We start from the raw sequence: 24,466 nt of genomic DNA, 5'->3' as shown, positions 1-24,466 counted from the left end.
TACATGTATAGTTTATTCACATAAATACAAATAACATATTACAATGATGTTTTTACTAGTGGGATGGAAGTTAGTAACATCAACAGTAAATATGTCGTAATGATTTCTAAACTTTATTCATATATGAATACATAGCATGTCATGATGATGTCATCACTAGTAGGAATGAAAATTTAGTGACATCATCAAAACAATTTGCCGCAATGAAGTTTAGTCTCGGAATTGGACAAAATTCGCATATTTGATGTAAAATGGTGCGATTTACAAAACTCACCGCTTCGCCGTGACGTACGGTGTTTTTCGGCCATTCGGGACTGTTTAGGGCCTCAAAATGACGTTTTTCTATTTTTATAATATTCCGAAAAAAAAAAGTTATCATTTATTCACAAATGAATATAACATTAATAAAAATATATATGCTTATATAATTATTTTATTAACCTAAAAAGATTAGTTGTATGTGAATAAATATACCTTCTTATCAAATACTTTTTTATCTTTAACTTTATATATTTTGTAGTCCTCGGTTTTACTGACAGTTTTATTCATTTGTGAATAATACATATATATTCACATTTGATTATTACATATATATTCATTTGTGAATATTACATATGTTCACATGCAGATATAATTTTTATATGTTATTCACATAAGAATTACAAACTTGTTTAGGACCTCAAAACAATGTTTTTTTTTTCGAAAAAAATACATTATCATTTATGAATATTACCTGTATTCATTTGTGAATATTACATGTATTCGCATGTGAAAATAATTTTTATATGTTATTCACATATGAATTACATAGTTACTCTGTATTTTTAAAAGACATACATTGATTCTCGTGTAAAGACATATTCACTTGTGAATATTACGTGATATATTTAGTTTATGCATTTCATCGAACAGTTGGCGTGCAAATAAATTAACTTATATAATTATGGTAAAAAAATTAACAATTGAAGCCAATAATTACAACACAAATCAAATCCTATCAAAATTGATCAATAATCAGTAGGTTTAGATCAAAAATTGTGAAATTTTTTTATGAAAAACGAAATTTTTTAAGCCTGATAATCGATTTTTAAAAAAATCTTCAAATATATGGTTATCTTGATGCACTTTCGATTGCTATCTGTTTTTTGATATTGGTGAATGTTCGATTGATGAAGTTTCGATGACTGGTGATCGCAAAATGATGTGACATCGATAAATATGGATTATGTTTATCGATTTTGCTTGACATCAATGAAACTGGACAAGATTGAATCACGACTTACACTTAATAGTACGAATAAATGTTTTTGATGATGAATCACAACATTTTGATGGAATAACGAAGATATTTGATGAAAAATTGATGTTTTATGAAGTGTCGATGTTTTTTTGATGATGAACAAGTGACGTTGATGTTTTTTTGATGAAGAACAGATGACGTTGATGAAGAACAGATGATGTTGATGGAGAAGATATGATGTTGATGAAGAACAGCGGAACGATCCATATGAATGAATAACAGATGTTGTTGATGAAGAACGAATGAACGATTCAGAAAAACGTGTCTTTAATGACTTAATCTAAATGTGTTTTACATATATAAAATGATTGGCTGAGAATGATTCCCCCTTCTCAACCTTTTATTTTTTTCTCAATTGAACTTACCTCTCTCTCTCTCTCTCTCTCTCTCTCTCTCTCTCTCTCTCTCTCTCTCTCTCTCTCTCTCTCTCTCTATATATATATATATATATATATATATATATATATATATATATATATATATATATATATATATATTAAAGCGAATGGTAAGTTTCAACAGGAAACTTTTAATGTTTATAATTTTAACACTATATTTATATTTTTTTTTCTTAATTTTGTTCAACAAATTTTTACTTTTTATAATTTTGGCACTTTATTTTTATTTTTTCATATTTTTGCCACTAAACTTTCACTTTTACTTCTTTAAAATCCTTTTTCTTTATTCTTTTATAATTTTACCACTTTATTTTTACTTTTTTATATTTTTGCCACTAAAGTTTCAACAAACTTGTCCACTTTATAGTTTTGGTACTTTATTTTTACTAATTTTACCACTAAAGTTTCAACAAACTTCTCCTCTTTATAAATTTGACACTTTATTTTTATATTTTTATATTTTTGCCACTAAACTTTCACCCGTGCAACGCACGGTCTTTTCCTAGTTTACTTTAAAGAGAAGTTGTTTCGGTTTTCTTTTATCTAGTCAAATTTTGAAATGTAAAACTAAGTTCTAATAATAATAATAATAATAAGACAAAATTGCAAGAATGGTCCCTGTAGTATGTCAAAACTAGCAACTTTGGTCCGAAATGGGTTTGGCTCGCAAGGATGGTCCAATAGTTTCATTTTGTTGCGAGTTTAGTCCAAAAATTATAAAAAAATTTATAATGACGGATTTGTCTTTGGTATTTTCCTTTTTTTTAATTTTTTATTACAGAAATAAAAATCTTTCTCTCTCTCTCTCTCTCTCTCTCTCTCTCTCTCTCTCTCTCTCTATATATATATATATATATATATATATATATATATATATATATATATATATATATATATATATATATATATATATATACAAAAAACACATCTTATTCATTCTGAGAAGAGGGTTTTGGTAAAGAAGGCGAATGAGGCTTCTCGTGAAGATGTTTATGGTGAAGATGCTTCCAGCGAAGGTGCTTTCGGTGAAGAGGGTTCCATCAACCGAGGCTTCTGGCGGATTATCGTCATCGCTGCTATCCTTCTTCCCAAACGCTGATGGTCGTGGGGATTTTCAGATCTGGTTCAATGTTGTTTTATCGTGGCGGCTAGATTAGGTTTTAGGGTAGCGGTTGTAATAGGGCTCTTATACCCAAATTTTTGCGAAGCCTGAGGTGTAACTGCCACCGTCACCTCCATACAAGCGATGATTCTGTGTATGTGGTGTCTTTGGCTCCAGTGACGTTTCAGGCGACCTTGAAGCCAAAATGGAAACGAGAAGGGTTTTTTTGGAGGTGCATTTCTACTGAAACAAGATCAGGTGCAGCTCTGCTTGTAATCATCTCATGTATTCCACACTCCAATTAATTGTTCTTGTTACAAATCTAATTGTTCTTATGGGTTTAAAAATCTAGTTGTTCTTGATTTTAAAGTTGCAGATCAGGAAAAAAAATATGTTTGAATTCATCATACGGTGGTGGTAGTTCTTGAGTTTCATTTTGAAATTGTAGATGCAGATTTATATGATGGTGGTGGAAAAAATATGTTTCATCGGATGGTGTTGGTGGTGACCGGCAGTCATAGTGGCAATGGCTATTGTTGGTGACCAACAGTGGTGGTAGCGGTAGTGCCCGTGACAGACGGTGGTGGTGATAACATATCAATAGTTGTATGCTAGAGAGGGTGGAGGGGTGGGGTAGGGATAGTGGTAGTATTATTTTGGTTTATTTATGTAAATTGTAAAATGTACTTATATAAATTTAAAAAAATAAAAATAAGGGCAAAATGGTCATTATAAAAAAGTTTAAATTGACTTGGACCAAATCCACAACAAAAATGAAAATTTTAGACTAAACTCGCAACAAAACGAAACTATTGGACCATCCTTACGAGTCAAACCCATTTTGGACTAGCTAGTTTTAACATACCACAGGGATCATTCTTGCAAATTTGTCTAATAATAATAATAACTAGATGGTTACTCGCGCGTTGCGCGGGACGGAAGGTGTCGGTTTTCTGTTATAGCGTTATACGTTTGAAGTACATTGCTATAATAAGGAAAACTTTTAGTGATTTCAAAAATTATTTCATGTTAACAAAATGTTGAGACTGTGTGCTTTAAAATAACATCAGAAATGATAGTCCCTAAAAAAATACATAATTGGCATCAATTTAAAAAAATTGCATAATAGTACTACAAAAAATCACCATACATCAATCTGATGTATGGTGATTACTCTAAAATTTGAATTCCTTATGGTTTCCATCGTAATGAAATAAGAGAGTGGCTTTCGTACGAAATTGTGATCTGCAAAACCCAACTAACACCTTCAACAAAAATGTACTTTCATTCTATAGTTCAACATGAAAACATGTTGCTATATCATACATCAAATTAATTTAAAAAAAAAAACGAAATATATCTCCACAAAGAACATCATAGGCTTCTGATTGTTTCCTTATTTACTTGTTAAAATGCAGGTCCAATTTATCCCCCTTGTAAAATTGCAACAATAGAAAGAAGGAGGTACCTGAGAATATGTAATAGGAAAGAAATTTATATGTTTTAAAGATCATAAGAAAGCACATAAGAAAGCGAACCTCAAGTGTTCGTTAACACAAACAACATTATCCTCAGAACGATCGTAAATAGCATCAAAATAAAAATGTCCCAACTGTTAAATTTTTTTTCATTTTTTAATTCACTAATAGTTGTCACACTCTCTTTTAGTATATATAGGAATCATGTAAACTAACCTTAACAGGGCCTCTGGTTCAAACGTGGAGCAATACAACAGGAAGGTTATTCAAATGACATGCATCAAATAATCTAAAACTAAGAAACCCTAAAATCAAAACTATCACATGAAAAATTATAAATGTAATTTGCTATAAAGTTTAATTTTGGTTTATATTTGCATGTAAAGAAATGACTGAATTAGAAAAATGGTCCCTATGGTAGAACGAAAATAACAGATTCAATCCAACTTCAGATTTCATTACAGCCCTTGAAGAACAAAAGAAGCAGCCAATATGTCTTTGTCCTAAAAATGAAAGTTTCTGTCTAATGAAAATGGAATGTTTTTTTTAAGTAAAAGTAATATGCTAATGATTCAGTACCTGTCAATCTGAGCATGATTAAAAGGTTGAGTATGACAGGTCTTGACTTAATCAGATCTTTTCAATAAAAAATTATCAACTAACCCTAAATGACTTAATTATTAAGTGCGGAAGTCTAATATAATTATTAATTCAACATAATACAACAATAAATGTGCGAATTGTTTGTCGAATAACTCATAGTCCTTGTGATCGTTTGAACCTTAGCCAAACAGATTTTTTTTTTAATTTTTGTTTCCAACTGAAAAAACATACCACTGTGCTGTTGTACCAAGCTGGTGATATTTTTTGCTGTCATTCTCTACAGCTTGCCAGCTGCCCAAGACCAGAAGAACTTTATTTCCAATAGTGATAGCTACTATATGTGTGTTGGACTTTCTCCCTGCGAAATCCAGAAAAGCAAAAATGGGACAAAACCAAGTGAAAAGGGTAAATCTGTCCAAATCCTAGAAAAACTAAAAAAATATCCAACTTTACAGAAGAAACAATATTTTTGTACCCAACTCTCACCAATAAAGCAATATTAACGTTTACCTGCAAATAAAAAGCTATGAAATAGCAGAAAAATACATCTTTAAACCTAAATAAATTCATCAAGAATTTATTAAAATGCATTTCATTTGCCTGCACAAAGGATAGATATGTCATTTTGTATAATTAGAAACCTCAAGGCTCAAAGTGTATTAACTTGTAAAAAGAAAATAATGTAAGCTCACATGCCTCTATATCCGGATGATCCTGATCATCCATGCTATTGTCAGATGAGCATGAGGAATCATACTGGGGCTCATCATGACGTTTACCCAATCTTGATAAGATCCCTTTCCTGTTTTTCAAATGATAAGATTTAAATAAAAAAGGATTTAATTAAAACAAAAGGTGAAGTTTAAGTAAATTAAATAATATGTTCAGTTTGCGAAATGGCTTGATCATTACCCAAACATGAAACCTTTGCTATTGTTCTCTTGTCATTGAAAATAGCCAATTTAACTGTTTTTCTATCAATGATGTGGCAAGTTTTCGAATCTGGTCTTCTTCCTGATCAGCAGGTAATTTTGCCTTGACTGTTGCAGTTGAGATGGCAGTGAAAGTTGCGCATGTCAAGTTAAGGATATTTTGGTCATTTTTATTTTATGCCTTTGGTGCTTGTTTCTTCTTCACATGCTTAAACTCTTTTGCTTCTGCCTCCCCTACATCATACATGAACATTGGTAATCAATTAAATTAAAATAATCTTTTAATAATAATCATTGTTACTTTTCAAGAAATCAAATACCTGAATTTTCTGTGTTTTCAGCCATTGAAGTATCATTATTAGGTTCATGAGGCTCCTCTGTCTTCTCTGACATTTCCTCATCTTTTGGAACACTTTAACCAGAATCTTCAGACACTATTTTAGAATTTGAAGAATTCTCAGCTTCAGAATCTTCAGCTCATTACTTTCTTCAACAACAACCGATTCCTTACCTTCCTTATCTTCCTTACCTTTCTTTCTTCGTGTATTTTTTCTTTTTTTTAGAAACCACCACTTCTGTTGTTTCCTTTTTTTCATCAGCAACAGTCTCTCCCTTTAACAGCTTCAAGCAGTCATCAAGTGAGTGACCTTGATTTTCCTGCAAACCCAACAATCATTAAGCTTTTCATTTGTAAATGTTGCGAAAGGTTTAGGGCTATGAGAGAGTTGATCTTACTAACCATGGTTGGAACCGAAGGTGGGAGATTTTTGTCGATGAAGACTGAAGATCAAGCTTCCTGTTGCGGGAGAGCAGAGGCTTCCAGGGAGACAGTGGTCTTTCTTAGTTTCTACACTCGATAGTCGCTACGACGCCGTCACAATTCAATTTCCATTGTCCAGCCGATAAATTTTCCTCTTCGAGACTTCGACGTTGTTTTCTTTCTTAAGTCAAAACCCGTCATGTAATCACGTAATTGGGATCGTTTAATTTAATAAAAAAAATGAAGTCGGCATTGACGGCAATAGTTGAATGAAAGTGATTGTAAACACCTGGTAATTAGAGGCTGGTGCTGAATCGATGATTATGGGCATATCGAATCCTATCAAAATCTGTAATTGAAATTGGCAAATCTTTCAAAGAAATATCAAATATCACCTGGTAATTTGAGACTGGTGCAATGAATCGCAACTTGAAGGCAGCTCGAAATGATTTCAACAGGTCGCGATTTCGATCCGAAGGTTCCGACGATCTTCGTCGTGGCGGGAAAGAAGCTGTAGACAACAGTAATCAAACAGGATAAGGGGAAGGACAGTTGTGAGGCGGCCGAGTGTGGGGAAGGTGGAGGAGACGTCAAGTTGGAGGCGGCTACACAGTTTCTCGAAGAACGTATATTGATCAGTAGAGTTAACCCTTATTTTCAATTGAAGAAGAGGGGAAGAGGCAGAGGGAGAGGCGGTGGTGGTCGGGCTCAGCCAACCCTTCGAATCAGATAGGGCAAAATCGACCAATTTCTTCCCCTTGATAGTTGCCCCTAAATCGATCGACGACGGAGGAGTGAGCAGTGGTTTGGAGGAGCGTAGGGGATAGATGGAAGGAAGTGGAAGGTGGTTTGGTAGAGGAAGGGTGAGACCGACTTAGGAAGATGCCGATGATTATACAGATTCTGTGAGTTGGTGATGTGCTGGACCAATAGTATTGGAGAAGGAAATCGGTGGATTAAGAGAGAAGGGCAAGTGGCATGGTGGCCTATCGATGACACTAACCCATCTTTATTGGTTTAGAGAGACGGTGGATTTAATCTAACACCTGTCCACCACACCGACCCAGACATAAGATTTGTATAAAAACTTTGAGGGAGCAAATTGTAATTTTAAAAAATAACTGGTGCAATTTTGAGATACATGAAAGGCCACTTAAGGGACCAAATCTGTCAAATAAGTGGGCAGTTTACTGTTCATTTTTGTCATAACTTTAATATATATATATATATATATATATATATATATATATATATATATATATATATATATATATATAAAATCTGTCAAATAAGTGGGCAGTTTACTGTTCATTTTTGTCATAACTTTAATATATATATATATATATATATATATATATATATATATATATATATATATATATATATATATATATATATATATATATAAAGACCAAAAATAGAGGGATTGAATCTGCTGAAGCCAGAAAGTATCTTGGCAAAATTAAAAGGTAAAAGAATTTAGCAAATATATATAACATATATAACTATAGGGACCATTAAAAGGTAAAAGAATTTAGCAAATATACATAACTATAGGGACCAATTATGCCAAACCTTAGCCACTTTACTGTAGCTAAGGTTGGATAATTTTAATATATAGTATAATAATAATATCACTCCCATATTCCTCAGTCCTATTACACGCCCTTCCTTATGATGTCACACTATCTATCTCCCTAACTCTTACTCTTTATATTTTTCCCTCTAAACTTCCTATAATTTCATCATTTTGCCTCCTAACTCCTACTCTTTTTAATTTCGCTTTTTTTTTTTCGTCTCCCCATTTCTACTCTTTCACCCTGCTAAATGTTCAACCCAACATTACACAACACATTTACAAGTCTAAACCCTAACCAACTAATTAGACATTAAAATAAATAGTTGACACAACATGTCACAGTAATTAAAGGGATATGATTAAGGTCAAGCTCTCTCTCAACCCGTTTAATGTTTCAAATACAAATAGACTAATTAAATAACACTGATTTTTAAATGAAAATTTAGAGCCAAATTTAGAAAGATTTATAAGCTTAAAGATGCCCATTCTGGATATGGACATTCATATACCCAATCGGGTCCACTGTATCGAACACAATGAAGCCACAAACCTTCTTCACTCCCATCGTATCTGCATTCATAATAACAGTGTCATATCCCACATTCAAATGTAACAAAATATAATATCAAAATAACGTTAAAATTGTATAATAATGTTGATTACCCTATAGGAGCCAAGTTTGGGCAATTTGTGCACATTGGATCTATGTCAAAATCTTCAACCGAATGTTCAGATTCACTGATGTGATTATCATTTGACTTGGATTCTAACGAATGAGTCGACTTCACTGCGGTTTTATGTGCAGTAAATGCTCTTCTAGAGTTGCTATCAATGTGATCGGACAGGTAGAGTGGGTCATTGGCTATTGGGTGACCCGTGGATTGTAGGTGCACACGAATCTATAAAAGACAAAGAGGTATCAGTATGAGGAGAGTATTTACGTCTTTTGCATAGACAAGAGATCAAGAGCAAGATCTTGTCCCATCTCATAGAATTGTAATTTTTATCTCGGTCGTATAATGTTGGTGGTATATGTATTTCTTACTTGATGAGTTCTTCCAGTGACTGGATGACATGATACGATGCTATATTTCCCGTTTGTAGAGATTCTAGTAAATTTTGTACATGCGGACTTCCCGTTGACTTTTTCATCTGTGGACTCTGGCTATACAGGGAAAAATTACCTGATTAATATTTAATACAACAGATAATATATCTGAAATATAAAAGGTAACAAATCATGTAACATCAAGCAGGGCATGGTTCTACCTCTACTGTACTCCTTCCTTCTCGAGCATTGAAATTTACCCTCAAATTAACGACTTGCTGTATCAGATTTATGAACAAAAATTTTAAAAATGAAGGAAATAATTAAATCTCAACTTAAGCTATTATACCTCCTCCTCAGGAAATTCCCCAACAACTTTTGCAACATACTGTTTTTGTACCATACCAGCTTCAATCTGAAGTCAAATTGAAAATTAAATATTTTTTAACTTCATTTGTAATGTGACGAAAGGGAAAAAAAATTTGTTACCTGTTGTCTGAAAATTTCAGCCTGAGAAGCACTTCTGGCAAGAATAAGAAGTCCGGAGACCAAACGATCGAGACGATGAATGGCTTTTGTTTAGTTAAGAAAAAAAAAAAGATGTTTTGAATGTGAAAAGAAACCACCAAAGGGAGAGATGAAAAAGGGCAAAATGGTAATTTGTGGAATGAAAAGTTGGATACGGAAGAGAGGGGCCAAGTCGTGTTCTGCCTGAAGAATGCCGACAACTGTGTTCTTACGATATTGACCACATGGATGTACCTGAAAAAAGAAGCAAATTTTGAAATGACCAAAATGAATTTTAGGCATGATATTTGAGGTTTAAATAGTTTGCCAAGATGTGGGTCTCTTTCCCAAAAATAAAAATATTTAAATTAAAAATAAAACATAATACCTAATGCATTAACTAATCAATATCATTAAAAGTCAACAAAAGTTAAATATAACCATTTAAGAAATAGATGTGAGTTCCAAAGAAATGACTGGTCTAAAAATCCAAGTTAAATTAGCATATGAACTTCTAATGGTTAACCTCTCCAAAGTTTTTTACTTTTGTGACATCAGATTTCCACTAACCTTTATTAATCAAAGAACTTTTGTTATAAACTCACTCCAATGGTTAAACTTATAAAAAAAATTAACTAATGTATCTATATCTTTCTCATATGTTTATATAATCTACACTTGTATGATTTTCCAATTTTTAAGTCTACATCATAATTTTTAAGAATAACTTTAGTTCATATTAATATTTTAATAAATGGAAAACAAGTAAATAGTATGTTACGATAATGTTTTTATCTATGGTATTTGCATCATTTTGAAAATTTTGACAATTACTTTTTTATGATATAAATTCCTGTAAAATGTATTCAGGCAATTTGGTATATCTAGTCAAATAGATTAAGCAATAAAAAATTTATTATTTATAAGTAGAATGTAAAATAGATTAGTATGAAATATGATATGAAGAAGAAGCAGGCAAAACATGCCATAGATACTCTTGTCTAGGGCATCACTTCCTTCAATAAGGGAAAAGGATCAACACAAAAACGTCTAGGTGGATGTGTTATGTTTTTACATGTTTGTTAAATAATTTTATTTACTGTAGTTATTAAATAGAGGTAACAATGTATAATATAGTTTTGTTTCTCTTTATATAGCTTTTTTATATGATTAAGGCAAGTATGACTCCACAATACTAGGATATGATGATTTATCTTAAGTTGTCAGAACTCAGAAGGTGATGGAAATGTCTGATGTAACTAATGTAACTAGAAGAAATGTGATTCTAGTCTATAATCTTTAACTATGTGACTAGTGTGCTAGTTGTAACAAATCTGCCTGAAGGCTAGTTCTCTTAATGAAAGCTCTAAACTAAACAAGAACTGTTAGGAAAATAAACAAATATAATTATGAGAATAAACAAAAGTACAGAACGCTTTTGGGAAGCATAAAATAAGAATTTACACTTACGGGAACAGATGCAGGCTTACAAACAGTAAGTACATCTTCTCCTTTGTGCAGAATCTCAACATCCAACGCCATCACTGGGGGTTCATGCCTACATCCTTCCATACAAAATTAAAAGCTTGATTTCATAGTGATATGGCCAAACAAGAAGGTAAAATAAAATCGCATCATGTTTTGTTCAAAAAAAATTGGTTGATGAACAGAACATTGAGTAGAACACATACACACCTATGCAGGAAGTGACTAATCTTTTGTGATGATTGAACTCTGTAATAAACAGACACTGTCTTTCCATCTACCTGTATGCGGCCAGACTTTACAGCAGAATCCTACAATTTTATAAGATAAAACTATCATCATTATTCAGATTGTTCAGAGTTCATCCACTTAACTTGTATCCGATACACAAAGTATTTCAACCAATTTCGGAACTTGAAGAAAGAAAATAAGCAGTTTAACGGCATATCTATATGTCCTTACATAGTAATCACGGTTCCGACCTTTGAACTCGTCGGCAAACAGATCAACGATGGTCTTCCCGGCCCACCGAACCTTAGCCTGTTGTTCACATGAACCAAATTCCAGCAGTAAAGAGGTTTAATTAGGGTTTTAGATGTATAAATTACACAATCGCACTGTTATTAATATCAAAAGGTGTAGAGATATGAAGCGCGTACATACATGAGAAATGAATTCGAAGTAGTAGGGTTTAACATAACGAATGCCTGAAAATATATATGGGTTCAAGAATTATTATGAAGGTATGCGTTTTCAAAAGGAGATATGTATTTTTCAAGATTAGATTACCGTTACGGAAGATATAATCATGGCGCTCCGGAGGGTTGGCCGGAGTTTGCCAGACAATCTCCATGTCTTCTCTGTTCCTCTTCATGATGAAACCCTGTTTATCACTAATTTTATCTACGGTTCGGTCCTTAACCGGGCTTCGAACCGGTCTACATGACAAAATTTATCCGAACTATCCTTTTTAAATTTGTACAGGATGGTTGTTAAGATCCCTGTTGTTAAGATTCCTGACTTAGATTTATAATCTTATAAAATTTTAAGATATTGATGCTGGTGTCATTAGGATCTATATGAAAGTAAGATTAAAGAGATTTAAGATCCCAACTAGGATCTTAAGATCTTAATACAATCCAATCTCACCTCTTTAATTTTATTATATAGTCGAGTCTAAAAAATATTTTTTCAACTTGAAATCAAGCATTGCTGCAAGTTGCAAAAATTATCATAGATCATCATCACTTCATTTTGAATTAGACAAGTTACACTCATGATATTTCATTTTTGATGTTAAGCCTATAATCATAGATCATAATGATCTTGTTTCTTTCGGTAATTAATATGTTTTCTTCTTAATTTTTATGATTTGCAGCAATAAAAATTATAGTTCACGTTTAAAAGTTAAAGTTGACTCAATATCGACGTCTTAATTGACATTAAGTTATAATATATAGTGCACATTCAAAACCTTACAAGCAAATTTGAATATAAATACATTTCGATAGGATCTTCCGATCCCGATCCGATCTTACGATTACGATCTTGCAAAACATAAAACGATCTTGAAAACCTCCGGATATAATTTCGTACATAGTATAACTAATCCAACAAAATTAGTTTATATATTAACAAACATGAATATTTTTTTCATATCTCCAAATTTATAAGTTTGAAGTTTTTATTATTGTTTTCTGTTTATAAGTTTATACTATTTTGATGTGCTTCTATATTCTAAGCTTATAAGGTAGTAGGAGTAACATTATTTAAGAAATGACAGTATATTACTATTTCCTGCATTTAACCTAAACCTTTTTTGCTTAAGACCGATCTTTTTTTGCTTAAGACCGATCTTTGATCAGGGATGTCAGGGTCAACCGGTGAAGGAGATAAAAAGGAAGAACGATAACAAGTTACACAAAAACCATTAGCAAAAAGAACTCCAAACGAAGAATTTTATTACACACTCATATCTAAACATATTACAACATGGTAAAAAACTAAAAACCATAACTAAATCCAAATGCAATACCTACCAAAAAAATAAACGAAACTCACTCACGATAAAACCATACCACTTGACAAAATCTAAAGCTGTTTGAAAACCTTGGCAGCAGCATCAATCGTCCGTTGAATATCCTCAGGTGTATGAGTCAACCCAGTAAACCCAGCCTCAAACTGAGAAGGAGCAAAATAAACACCTTCTTCCAACATCCCTCTATAAAACCTCCCAAATTTATCCGTGTCACTCTTTTTAGCATCCTCAAAATTATAAACCGGTCCATCCGTAAAAAAGAATCCAAACATTCCCCTAATATACCCTCCACACATCGCATGCCCCGCCTTTTTACCCTCATCCAAAATCCCACCAATAAGTTCACTCGTAATTTTATCCAAATACTCATAAGTCCCCGCTCCTTGAAGCCTTTTAAGCGTATGAATGCCAGCTGTCATCGCCAAAGGGTTCCCACTAAGTGTCCCCGCCTGATACATGGGTCCCGCCGGAGCCACCATCTCCATGATCTCCCGCCTCCCGCCATACGCCCCCACCGGAAGCCCGCCACCAATAATCTTCCCTAAAGTCGTCAAATCGGGAGTCACACCGAAATACTCCTGCGCCCCACCATACGCTAACCGGAACCCCGTCATCACTTCATCGAATATAAGAAGCGCATCGTTCTGTTTCGTGATTTCGCGGAGGGAATTGAGAAACTCCGGAGTCGGAGTGATGAATCCGGAGTTTCCAACTACGGGTTCGAGGATTACGGCCGCAATCTCGCCTTTGTGAGCGTTGAAGAGGTTTTGGACGGTGGCGATGTCATTGTAAGGGGATGTTAGGGTGTCGGAGGTGGCGGATTTGGGGACTCCGGGGGAATCAGGGAGTCCGAGGGTGGCGACTCCGCTTCCGGCTTTGACAAGGAAGGGGTCGGCGTGGCCGTGGTAACATCCTTCGAATTTTATTATTTTTGTCTTTCCGGTGTAGGCACGGGCTAACCGGAGTACACCCATGCATGCTTCTGTCCCGGAATTCACAAATCTGACCATTTCGATACTGGGAACAGCTGAGATCACCATTTCGGCTAATACGTTTTCTAGGAGACATGGAGCACCGAAACTTGTTCCTTTTTTCATTGTTTCTCCTAAGGCTGCAAGTACCTGTTAAGTTTTCTTGTTAGGACAATATACTTTGGAAAATCTATCAAATTATAGGAATGAAAATTGTTTTGTATTTCTTGCGTTCAACCCTGAATATAAAGATTTTGATAGAGGATAGAGGATAGAAGTAACCTCGTCATCTGCATGGCCAATGATTGCGGGTCCCCAGGAACCAACATAATCGATATACTCATTGCCATCGATGTCCCACATGTGAGAACCCTTAACAGAATCAATTACAATAGGCTGCCCACCAACTGATTTGAAAGCACGAACAGGGGAATTAACACCTCCTGGCATCAACTCCTGACAACAGAATAGGAATCACAAAACAAATAATCACTGTAAGTGAATGTTTTCATTGAATGAGATTGACAAAACTAGGAATGTTATAATTAACAGTTGGAACTAAATTCAATATATAACTTCTATGAGTTGATGGGAAAAGAAAGTGAGATTGTCATCTTCTTTGAATTGATGGTCTGTGACATATGTCTACAAATTCTTATCTAGGACATGCTATGTAATAAATTGCAATGTTTGCAGTACAAAGTCCATGATATAGCTAAGATTAACTCTTGTTACCAAAAGTTAGTAGGCTAAATTCCTCAATTAGAATTGTTTACAATGATGAATGTATTACTTACAAAAAACATCTACAAGTAGTTTAACCTAAGTTGGTAGTAAATATTGCCACAAGCCCACATTGCTCTTCAAAAACACAATATATCTGACTGTACTGAAATCATATAGAATAGAAACATAGAGTTATGAACGTAATGCTATAAAAAGCAATTTGAGGTGTGTTTTGACCGATTTGCAAGAATGACATGGCTCTTAAAACTATAATATGTCTAATTATACTGAAATTATATAGAATAGAAACAAACAATCGCAGATGTGATACATAAGAAGCAATCTGCAATTCGTTTTTTTTCCTAAATAGCAAATAAACAGAATGCTATTCATTCATATTGAACAGTTAATGAAACAAGTAGTCAATAACATCAACTGAACAGCAGAAGCGAAAGGAATCGATGACACAAAATTGAAGCAGAAGGAGATTTAATTAAATAGGAATCCACATCCACATACCTTGGCAGCGTTGAAGGCTTCTTCAGATTTCTTGAGGGTAAAAGTCTTCTTCTTCTCGTCGACGGAGACGGTCATTTTAACGGAAGATAAACAGCAACGAGATGAGGAAGACCGAGAGACGGTGGAAGTGAGTTTAGGTCTATCGGTCAACTTTGATGGCCATGATAACCCTATCCCCGCCATTTCTCCTCTGTGTTATTTGGTTTTGATGGTAAAGAAGATAAGAAAAACAGAGAGATCTATCTATCCAAGTCTACTTCCCTACGCCCACTCTCGATTCCGCCCAATCTGCAGGTATTTATATCCCACCTGGGTCGGATTCGGACCGAGAAAATCGATAATTAAACCCAAAAACAAATTCTAAGGAATTAAATTGTTTTTTTTTTATATTTAGAGTAAATTACACAAATGGTCCCTATGGTTTGGAGTAATTTCTATTTATTTTAACAGGATGAGAATAGAGGCGGCGACAAAGAGATCTTCGTGTTGAGATTACTGGTTGGGGGAAAGGTTTTTTTGTCGGAAAATCAAGTTTGGTATCCTATTTTTTATTAAATTTGCTGGAAATTATGGGTTTGAAATCATCTCCACCTCTTTCTGTTTGCTTTTTACATTGAGTTGTTTGGTTATTGAAAATTCAAACCAAGCAAACCAACCTATGAGCTCCCTGTTATTGACTTTAACAAGCATAGATTTATTTATTTGTTTTGTAAACAATGGCATACTAGGTGTTTTGATTTTCTTTAGTTCATGAATTTTATGTAAGAGGTTAGTTCTACAACCGCCCACATTACCTCCCTTCAAAGGCATTTTCATACACAAAAATACTCCAAATATCTTAAACAAAATTTGTTCATTAGAGCATATTTGAATTTGATGAGTTAGGGGCTGTTTGGCAGGATCTGAATTTTTAAGATCTGAATTTCTAAGAGGGTCTAAAATTTTAAGAGCTGAATGTTTAACATGCTGTTTGGTTGAGACCTCTGAATTGTTGTGCTGAATTATTAAAATGACCATTTTACCCTTATGTTTTGTTTTTTATTGAATCCAAGTGTTTGTTTAGAAAATAACCTAATAGATTTCTTAAATAAATATAAAAATATATATATAAACACCATGTAAAATCCAAATTTAACATAAATCAAAATTAAACACAAATCCAAATCAAACATAAATATTTTTAAATCCATAAAATCATATTAAAATCCAAATAAAATCCTACAAATTTAATTTGACCCCAATTGATTCGCAATCGGTCACCCAAATTATCCATGTATTTGTTGCCTTCAAAACTCGATTCCATATCATGTATGTTTCGGTCATCATTCTCTCCCCCCTATGCTTGACCATTGTTCTCCTCGATTGCCATAAAATCAAAGGCACATTTTTAACAACAATTTCAACAAAACAAATGCACAATTCAGCAAAAGTAATGCATAGTTCATGATAACAGCAAGAACATCAAACACAAATCTGATTTCAGCATCAAAATTTCAGAATGACCGAATAAAAGCATGTGGGATATAAAGACTTTGAAGTTATTACTTATTAAATAAAAGCATCTAAACAAACATCTATGAATCTGTGATGTTACGAACCTGTTGTTGCATGTAATGGAATTGCAAACCTATATGGGATGTTTTCATTTGGTCGTTGTGACATAGGGTCATGAGAAAAATCATCAGACAGGAATACATCATTAGCTTCTGAATTTGATCGTTTTAGTGAAGTATCTCCATGAAAGCTTGAATCAAGAATCTTTCCACTTTAAGGGATTGCTTGTTCTTTGTTGTCACATAAGGATTTTGATCTTCTACGTGCACCACTCATTGTCCCAATATTTTAATGCCTTTTTCTTTACCTTCTCTAATTAAGCAACAACATAATCTGTAGTTGCAAAAAGATAAGCTAAAATTTAAACGTTTCACACTTACATGATTCAACAAATATGCTTAAAACACAAATTAGGCTTCATATCCAATAATCTCCCATCTAACGATTGAAGAAAAAAACATAGATAACATGGGAAAGAAGAAAAAAACATAGATAACATGAAAAAAATCATTTTCTTTTGATTGAAACCAGGAAAAAAAACATAGAGGCAAAAGCAATATAGGGGAAAAAAGAAAAAAAAATGCATCATTGTTCTTGTTCTAGTAAAAAATCAACAAAGAGATCGGATGATATCTACAATGTTTGGGAGATGATTTCAACTTGAGCAGGATGGATCATTAATCAAATTACATTGCACCTTTCGAGCAAAACAAAAGAAAAAACTTAGGGCAAAGCATCTGATTGCAGATCGGAGGCGATTTCAAGCAAACATGGAGGGCTTCCTTGCCGGCGGCGATGACGTCGCTGCCGGATGTGACGTTGCTGGCGGAGTCGAAGGCAGAGGCGGTGGTCAGTTGGTGGCGGTTGGGTTGGCCGGTTTACAGACCGGAGATGCAAATATGCAATGGATATGGAGTGCATAGTGTTGTGAAAGAGAAGAGGGAAAGTCGGGAGGAGCAAGTGTGTCTAGTTTTTATTCAGACTTGGTTTCATATCTGAAAAAATAAGAAGCTTATGATAAACTAGACGAATTCTCGCGCGTTGCACGGCGAAGATTAAAAATATATTGTTAAAATATTGAAAAATATATATTTAAAATGGTTATGTTATTGACATTAACTTTGAGATAATATTTTTACACTAATATATATATATATATATATATATATATATATATATATATATATATATATATAATCTCAATTATTTTGAACAATAATATTCATTGACATCAACCCACATTCCTCATTAATAGAACTAAATATAATTATCTATTTAGTATTATTTTTAACAATTATTATTATTGATTAATTATATTTTTACTTATGTGATCATTTTCTAATTTCAATAATGATGTTCATTTAAAATACAATTTATTTATAACTAAATGTAATTTATAATTTGATGTTATTATCATTTAAAATTGTCATTCATTAATTTTAAACCGCTTATTATTAATAATAAGTTAAAGAAGACTTTTAAGAAACACTTAATATTATTATTAAAATGTGAAACATACACTAAATAATAAAGTGATAAGATAGACAATTTGCATTTCAAAAGAGACTTGTATGGATAATATGACATATCCATGTAATTTGATTTTATTATTTATAATTATTGCTTATTAATTTTAAAACCACTTGTTATTATTAATAAGTGAAAGAAACTTTTAAAAAGCACTTATTATTATAATTAAAATGTTAAACATATACTAAAATATAAAGTGATAAGATAGACAATTTGCATTTTAAAAAATGTTTAGATGGATAATATGGATAATATGACATATCCATGATTTTTAATTAATTATTGTTTTGAAGCTACATGAACATACAAACATGTATACAATAGTTAATTAAATATTATATATATCACCTTCCATAACATATGATCGATAATATAAATCTAATTTAATTTTGTATGTGATTTGTATTTGTATGTCTACTCAAAAAGATTGACCTTTTTATAGTAGAGTATCCATTAAATGTTTATTAAATATTTTATATAAGTTATAAAACCTTTGAATTGTTAATCATTATTAAGAGACTTTTGAGTGATATTTATTAAAATAAGAGGTTTCAAATGCATGAGATATTTGCAAATTTTTATGGGGGTTTCAAATGAATGAGGTTTAAGAAAAAATATTAGCTTTATAAATATGTATGATTAAGAGGTAAAAATTCAGATATTACCAAACACTCTTAATCTGAAAAGTTAAGAGGTTGTCTCTTAATTTGTCAATTAAGAGGCTACCAAACAGCCCCTTACATTGATTTTCATAAATACAAGAAAGAAAAGCATCATAACTGCTAAACCACTAAATACAACAACTCTTTCTTTAATTTGAAACATATTATGAGCAATCACTATCCCATAAATAAGCAACAAATCATGACACGTGACTTAAGCAAACAGCGTGGTAGCAAGTAGATACAACCATAACAAGTAACAACCCTTCCATTTTTCATACAAACTGAAACCATCCATACCTTCTAAAATAAAATAAAATAAAAAACTCTAAAACATCTGCAAAGTATGCAATAACAGACACTAGCAGACGTTACATACATTGTGTGCTCCTCCTACTGGCCCCACTTGCGCCCCTGACTCTTCATCTTCTCCAACTGCAACTGTGTCACCTTTTCCACCAAGTTCTTATTTGTAGCTTCCGCTTCCTTCACACACAAATAAATAGTAATTAAATCATTTCAAATGTAGAATAACTAACTATTAGCAAACAAACAAATAAACAAACCTTCAACTTCTTTCTCAGTGTTTGCTCCTCAGAGTCTCTACGTTCTCTCTCCTCTGTAAATATAGCAATGATACTTTCTTGCTCCCTGTTTAAAACGTCATATTTGTGCTTTTCCTCTTCAATCTGTTCATATTATATACACAAATACTAATTAAGGTTATATACTTACGAACATGGAAAACAGACACGAAGTTTAGTGAAATTACTTACCTGTGCTTCAAGTGTTTTGCAACGATTCTTTTCAGATTCTAGATCCTGAAGCAGATTACCTAATACCTCTTCTTCACGTCTTTTCAATCTTTCCTTCAACTCACGGTTTTCTTCAACCAATTGATTCAACCTCTGAGTGTCATTATTTGAAAGAGCAGTTTCATTTCCATTAACACCACCAGGAACACGTGTCACAACTTGCATTCCTTTTTGGATTGGAGAATAATCTGGATGCCTGACCTCAAGAGCTGAAACCAAACGAGTCTTTTGACCTGATGAATCTCTCTGAGAATAATAATCTCCATTTGCATTTGCATTTGCATGTTTAGGAGTCATGTTTGTTTTCAAATCATTATCACGCATGTTTTGAAACATAGGTGATGTTGATTCAGAAGAGCCAACACCTACACCATGTATCTTATTCTTCTTTTTAGAAGAAGGGTCATCTCTGTAATTAGGAGAAGGTTCTACCACATAAAAAAAAAGAATGATGTATTAATAATAGATCGAGCAATTATCCCACAATGTAAAAGAAAACAATATATTATACCTAGGTCTTCCGGTTTATTCTTGTGCTGACGTGGCGCATACCCAATTTTGTGACAGTATGCATTCCTGAAGCAGAAGGCGGGTGTGTTTATTATTTATTTTTTTAATTTAATAAAATAATTAGAATGTTATGATTATGAATATTATATTTATACCAGTATGTCTTCTGCATATGAACGAGGCGTGTTTCGAGTCTTGAAAGAACATTGGTGCGTTCAAACCCTTGTTTGTCATGAGCTGGTTCAACAAAATTAGCCTCCAATACACCTATAAGAAAAAACTAAAAATTAATTAGAATCAATCACAAAAAAAAAAAAAAAAAAATGTTAAAAGTTTTGAAGGGATAAATATAACCTATGACACCACGACCATCACTTCCTGCAGCATTCCAAAGTCTCCAAAATGGCTGTTGAAAGAAGAATGATGGAGTGTCATATGATATCTAATGCATCACGAGAATGTAAAAAGTCAACAAAGTCAAAACCTTGATGAGTCTGTTTTTATGATAAACATTGAATCCTTGTACATCGATATGAGCCCTTGCATCCTTTACAAATCCCACAGTAACTGTAGCAACCATCTGTTCATTGAAAGAGGCAGTAATTAAACCTAAGGTAAGTAGGCAACTTCAACAAAAAAAAACAAACAAATAATTATTTTATCAAGTGAAGAAAATTACATTTAAGTCCTTGGGAACCCCATCAAGACCAGGCTGTGGACGATATGTCACTTCATTTGTCATCATCATATCATTTACAATATTATGATGTTGCACATCAACCCCACGCAGAATCATCCGGAAGCAAGGAGGAACTCTTAGATACAGAATCGATGCATAACTCTAATTTAAAAAAAAAAAAAAAAATTAAATTATTAAACCATCATTAATCAATAACACAGAATATTTAATTTTAATGTCGAATTTACCCTGAGAGAGTGGCGATATGTGAGGAAGTGTCTAGAGTTGGGATACTGTGTTGCCATTTCTATACTTTTCTCATCTCTATTAACACCTCGAATTTGAATATCCTGCAAGACATGTTGTTTAATGTGAATTGAAATCAGTGGATTTTGATCAAGTATTGTCTATAAATTAGTTACATTGATTCAAGGCTGATGTAACACAAACATGTTTATCGGCATCAAAATCGAGCTCTAATTGGCCTTGATCGTCTTCCCACAGATTGTAAATGATTATGCGAGTGCCTTGATCTTTCATCTTGTCAAACTACAAGGTAGAAATAAATAAAAAATTAAATTAAATTAATAGCATATTAATTTTGAATGATACAAACTATTGCTCATAAAATAAATCTTACTTGTTTCAAGAGGTCTGCTTCACTTGAAAAAGGAGACCATTGTACCATTGCCTCAACGTTTTTATCCCAATCACTTGCTGATGCTCGTTTCATCTTCTTCCATTCTCGATCACGTCTTTCATAATCAAGCTTTTTAACATAGTCAACAACAACCAAAAATTATAAATAATAATAAATATGTGAATGAGAACATAAATTTTGGAATTTGACATGTAATTCTTAAATAAAATTGTAACAAAGACTAGCATTGTGATTAACTTTAACTTGATGCTCCCAAACAATATCAATAATTTTCACATTGCAACCTTGACATGACATTTTCCAGAGATATTTGAGGCCCTCTAGAGTTTAAGGTATAATAAATTTTAGTTGGCAAACATTTCAAGCATGTGTTGATTTAATTACCATGGGAACTACAATGTCTTCCTTTCCTGTGCTCCGAAGAAATGTGTAGGACAATAGACCAATGCTTTGTGTAGGCCTTCAAGGAAATATCATCAAATGTTATTCTTAGTGTTTTTGAAACATCAATACAGAAAAATATATATATATGTATTCCACTAACATAAATAGACCACAAACCTATTTCCGTTTTTCCCAGAGCATCGAGAGAAGACAATAACATCAGCTCCAAGCCTCATGGTGCTTGTTTTGAAACCATTCCCATCTATTAAAAATATCACAATGGCAAATAAAAAAAAAATATATTCATCCAATCTACCCAAGAACATATTTGATGAGAGTAAAGTGAGGTCACTTACATTGTCCAATAGCATCTTTGATCTTGCTTTTCAAAGAAAAGCCAAGAGACATGCATAGACGCATTTTATCTGGGTCCATCCCACCACCATTATCTACATTACATGGTGGATGAAAATGGTTAACAAGAAAGGCAATCAACACAAAGGAAGCCACACAAATACCTTCAATCAGCAACATTCTGTTATCATCTTTCTTGTTTGTTAGCATATCAATCTTGACATAAGTAGCACCATTACAGACCTATAAAAAGGAATGAAAATGATATATAGATATGTGTAACAGAGATGGATGATTGTATGGTCTTTAAGTGGCACAGCATAATTACCTCATCTAGTGAATTGTCCAGAAGTTCTGCAAAAGCTGCATGAGTAGATATAGACAGACCAATCTATAAGTATAAAAACTAGGAATATGAACCAAATAAGTGATTTCAACTGCATATAACAAACAAACAATAGAAAAATAACCAACTCAAGGACATATAAAACAACATTACCTCCAAGAACCCATTTATGACTAGTTGCATTGGAGTGCAGAAATCTTGGATGAACCCTTAAATGATCTATACCACCTGTAGATATGAAATATGTCAGGTAAAGAATTTTCTCTCAAAAATCTTAAACTTTTCACGAGTGAAGTACAAAACCAGTAAACAATTAGCGGCCCTAGAGATTGAGAAGTTTGGGAGAATTTTGAGATAAAAGTTATACTTCTTTAATGTTCTTCCCTTTCTCAGCGAATTTTACTTTTCTTTCCATAAACACATTCGCAATAGCCTTAATCAATGTTTCGTTAGCTTAATTAAGTTTAAAAATTAATAACTCGGATGAAGTTGAATCCTGATAATTGCAAGTAACTGTGATAATTCCTAAAAAAAAAACCTAAAACCCTTGAATGGGCGATGAAAACATAAAAAGCAGCAAACCTGCGGGTGCATCCCAACCACCACCGGAAGATCTGGAAGATCCGGAACCTCCTTCGAAATCGCCAGCTTTCCAAAACTGCTTACAGTTCCGTTCCGACGAAACAATATTTCCCTTCTTATTTTGCAATGCCGCATCCTTAGGCGGCAAACGATCTAGAAAACCTGCGGGAAGGGTCACACCATCCGCAGATTTATTCTTTTTGTTACTATGAACTTCGTCAACACCTCTCGAAACCCTAGACCTCTTGCCATTTTTAATTCCATCGCCAGATGAACAGGAATCGTCATCGGAACTATCAATATCAATCACCGGAGCTCCCGAAACATCCTTCGTTTTCGTATTGTCACTGTCGTCACCGTTCAATTCCTCCAGGATTTCGTGCTTAACTTTAACGCCAGCCATTGGCAGAACGACTGTCCTAGAAACAAAACCGGAGTAGTTGTGTCGATTGACGGCAGAGATGAGAAAAGTAGTTCACCTAAATGTGGTCGTGGACCGGTGGTTGTATAATCAGTTCGGTTGCGTGGTACGGCCCCAGGACGCCACGATCATGAATCACTCCGTTCAAAACCAAGTAACTATTCACTATAAAACAACAGAAACGAATTCGATAAAAGCTTTCGGATATCGATGCAATTGAAAATTGTGCATATTCTTGAATATTTGACAAAATTGCATAAATGGTCCTGGTTATTTTAAAATTGTCATTTTAGCTCAAAAATGATTGGACTACTATCATACGTCCAAACTTTTTGTTTTGTTATGAATTTGGTCCAATTTACTTTGATTTTTTTTCAAATAACAGATTTACCCTTATTAATTTGTTTTTCTATTTCTTTTATAATTTTATTGTATTTCTTATTTAAAATCAAATCAAAAAAATATACAACCCCATCATACCCACCTACATACCTCTAGGAACACTAAGGTCTCGTTTGATAC

The 24,466-nt window shown here is 33.2% G+C and overlaps 3 protein-coding genes and 1 long non-coding RNA gene across 11 annotated transcripts; all 4 read right to left on the bottom strand.

The window, feature by feature from the left end:
• Positions 1 to 3,932: 3,932 nt before the first annotated feature.
• LOC145083357 (uncharacterized) lies at positions 3,933 to 7,571 on the bottom strand. 7 transcript variants are annotated; one of them, XR_013697877.1, is made up of 8 exons: positions 6,969 to 7,571; positions 6,863 to 6,882; positions 6,553 to 6,754; positions 6,134 to 6,470; positions 5,794 to 6,047; positions 5,578 to 5,683; positions 5,113 to 5,481; positions 3,933 to 4,268 (listed from the first exon to the last, which is right to left on the bottom strand). It is a non-coding gene; the product is annotated as an uncharacterized LOC145083357 (long non-coding RNA). The 7 variants fall into 7 exon arrangements; XR_013697836.1 differs by having other exon boundaries at positions 5,113 to 5,239; positions 5,392 to 5,481; positions 6,553 to 7,571; XR_013697853.1 differs by having other exon boundaries at positions 6,134 to 6,247; positions 6,325 to 6,470; positions 6,553 to 7,571.
• A 917-nt stretch (positions 7,572 to 8,488) lies between these two features.
• Positions 8,489 to 12,136, bottom strand: LOC145083331 (Pseudouridine synthase family protein). Of its 2 annotated transcripts, none has more exons than XM_079023375.1 (12): positions 11,982 to 12,136; positions 11,852 to 11,899; positions 11,655 to 11,732; positions 11,403 to 11,503; positions 11,178 to 11,265; positions 9,884 to 9,962; positions 9,690 to 9,772; positions 9,550 to 9,615; positions 9,422 to 9,478; positions 9,198 to 9,317; positions 8,816 to 9,051; positions 8,489 to 8,722 (listed from the first exon to the last, which is right to left on the bottom strand). In XM_079023375.1, the coding sequence occupies exons 1-12, from the start codon at positions 12,000 to 12,002 to the stop codon at positions 8,617 to 8,619; spliced, it is 1,083 nt and encodes a 360-aa protein (XP_078879501.1). In that variant the 5' UTR covers positions 12,003 to 12,136; the 3' UTR covers positions 8,489 to 8,616. The 2 variants fall into 2 exon arrangements, with proteins under 2 accessions (XP_078879501.1, XP_078879500.1); XM_079023374.1 differs by having other exon boundaries at positions 11,856 to 11,899.
• Positions 12,137 to 13,122: 986 nt separating this feature from the next.
• LOC145083315 (glutamate-1-semialdehyde 2,1-aminomutase, chloroplastic-like) lies at positions 13,123 to 15,735 on the bottom strand. Its single transcript, XM_079023373.1, has 3 exons — positions 15,447 to 15,735; positions 14,484 to 14,657; positions 13,123 to 14,351 (listed from the first exon to the last, which is right to left on the bottom strand). Exons 1-3 carry the CDS (start codon positions 15,627 to 15,629, stop codon positions 13,284 to 13,286), a joined length of 1,425 nt encoding a protein of 474 aa, XP_078879499.1. The 5' UTR covers positions 15,630 to 15,735; the 3' UTR covers positions 13,123 to 13,283.
• A 3,646-nt stretch (positions 15,736 to 19,381) lies between these two features.
• On the bottom strand, positions 19,382 to 24,143 carry LOC145083299 (protein MICRORCHIDIA 7-like). The gene is made up of 18 exons (XM_079023372.1): positions 23,524 to 24,143; positions 23,095 to 23,169; positions 22,924 to 22,958; positions 22,760 to 22,838; positions 22,598 to 22,690; positions 22,419 to 22,503; positions 22,242 to 22,317; positions 21,837 to 21,965; positions 21,647 to 21,745; positions 21,445 to 21,546; positions 21,197 to 21,358; positions 21,002 to 21,097; positions 20,872 to 20,923; positions 20,673 to 20,784; positions 20,519 to 20,583; positions 19,969 to 20,435; positions 19,759 to 19,881; positions 19,382 to 19,678 (listed from the first exon to the last, which is right to left on the bottom strand). Exons 1-18 carry the CDS (start codon positions 23,924 to 23,926, stop codon positions 19,586 to 19,588), a joined length of 2,346 nt encoding a protein of 781 aa, XP_078879498.1. The 5' UTR covers positions 23,927 to 24,143; the 3' UTR covers positions 19,382 to 19,585.
• Positions 24,144 to 24,466: the final 323 nt, after the last annotated feature.

This window comes from Lactuca serriola, chromosome 1 (assembly GCF_051521515.1).
Source record: "Lactuca serriola cultivar US96UC23 chromosome 1, Lser_US96UC23_V15, whole genome shotgun sequence".
NCBI classification, from domain to species: Eukaryota; Viridiplantae; Streptophyta; class Magnoliopsida; order Asterales; family Asteraceae; genus Lactuca; species Lactuca serriola.
Note: the sequence above shows the minus strand (reverse complement) of the source record. Positions and strands in the feature narration are given on the sequence as shown.

Coding starts and splice junctions, on each gene's coding strand:
- LOC145083331 (XM_079023374.1), bottom strand. CDS start 12,066: ATGAAGAGGAACAGAGAAGACATGGAGATTGTCTGGCAAACTCCGGCC. Junction 11,504..11,654: donor GTCGGAACCGTGATTACTAT/GTAAGGACATAT, acceptor ATAAAATTGTAG/GATTCTGCTGTAAAGTCTGG. Junction 9,479..9,549: donor GGGAATTTCCTGAGGAGGAG/GTATAATAGCTT, acceptor AATCTGATACAG/CAAGTCGTTAATTTGAGGGT.
- LOC145083315 (XM_079023373.1), bottom strand. CDS start 15,629: ATGGCGGGGATAGGGTTATCATGGCCATCAAAGTTGACCGATAGACCT. Junction 14,658..15,446: donor AAGCCTTCAACGCTGCCAAG/GTATGTGGATGT, acceptor TTCTGTTGTCAG/GAGTTGATGCCAGGAGGTGT. Junction 14,352..14,483: donor TTGGCCATGCAGATGACGAG/GTTACTTCTATC, acceptor AAAACTTAACAG/GTACTTGCAGCCTTAGGAGA.
- LOC145083299 (XM_079023372.1), bottom strand. CDS start 23,926: ATGGCTGGCGTTAAAGTTAAGCACGAAATCCTGGAGGAATTGAACGGT. Junction 22,691..22,759: donor CAGAATGTTGCTGATTGAAG/GTATTTGTGTGG, acceptor CATGTAATGTAG/ATAATGGTGGTGGGATGGAC. Junction 21,746..21,836: donor AAGCAGACCTCTTGAAACAA/GTAAGATTTATT, acceptor TCTACCTTGTAG/TTTGACAAGATGAAAGATCA.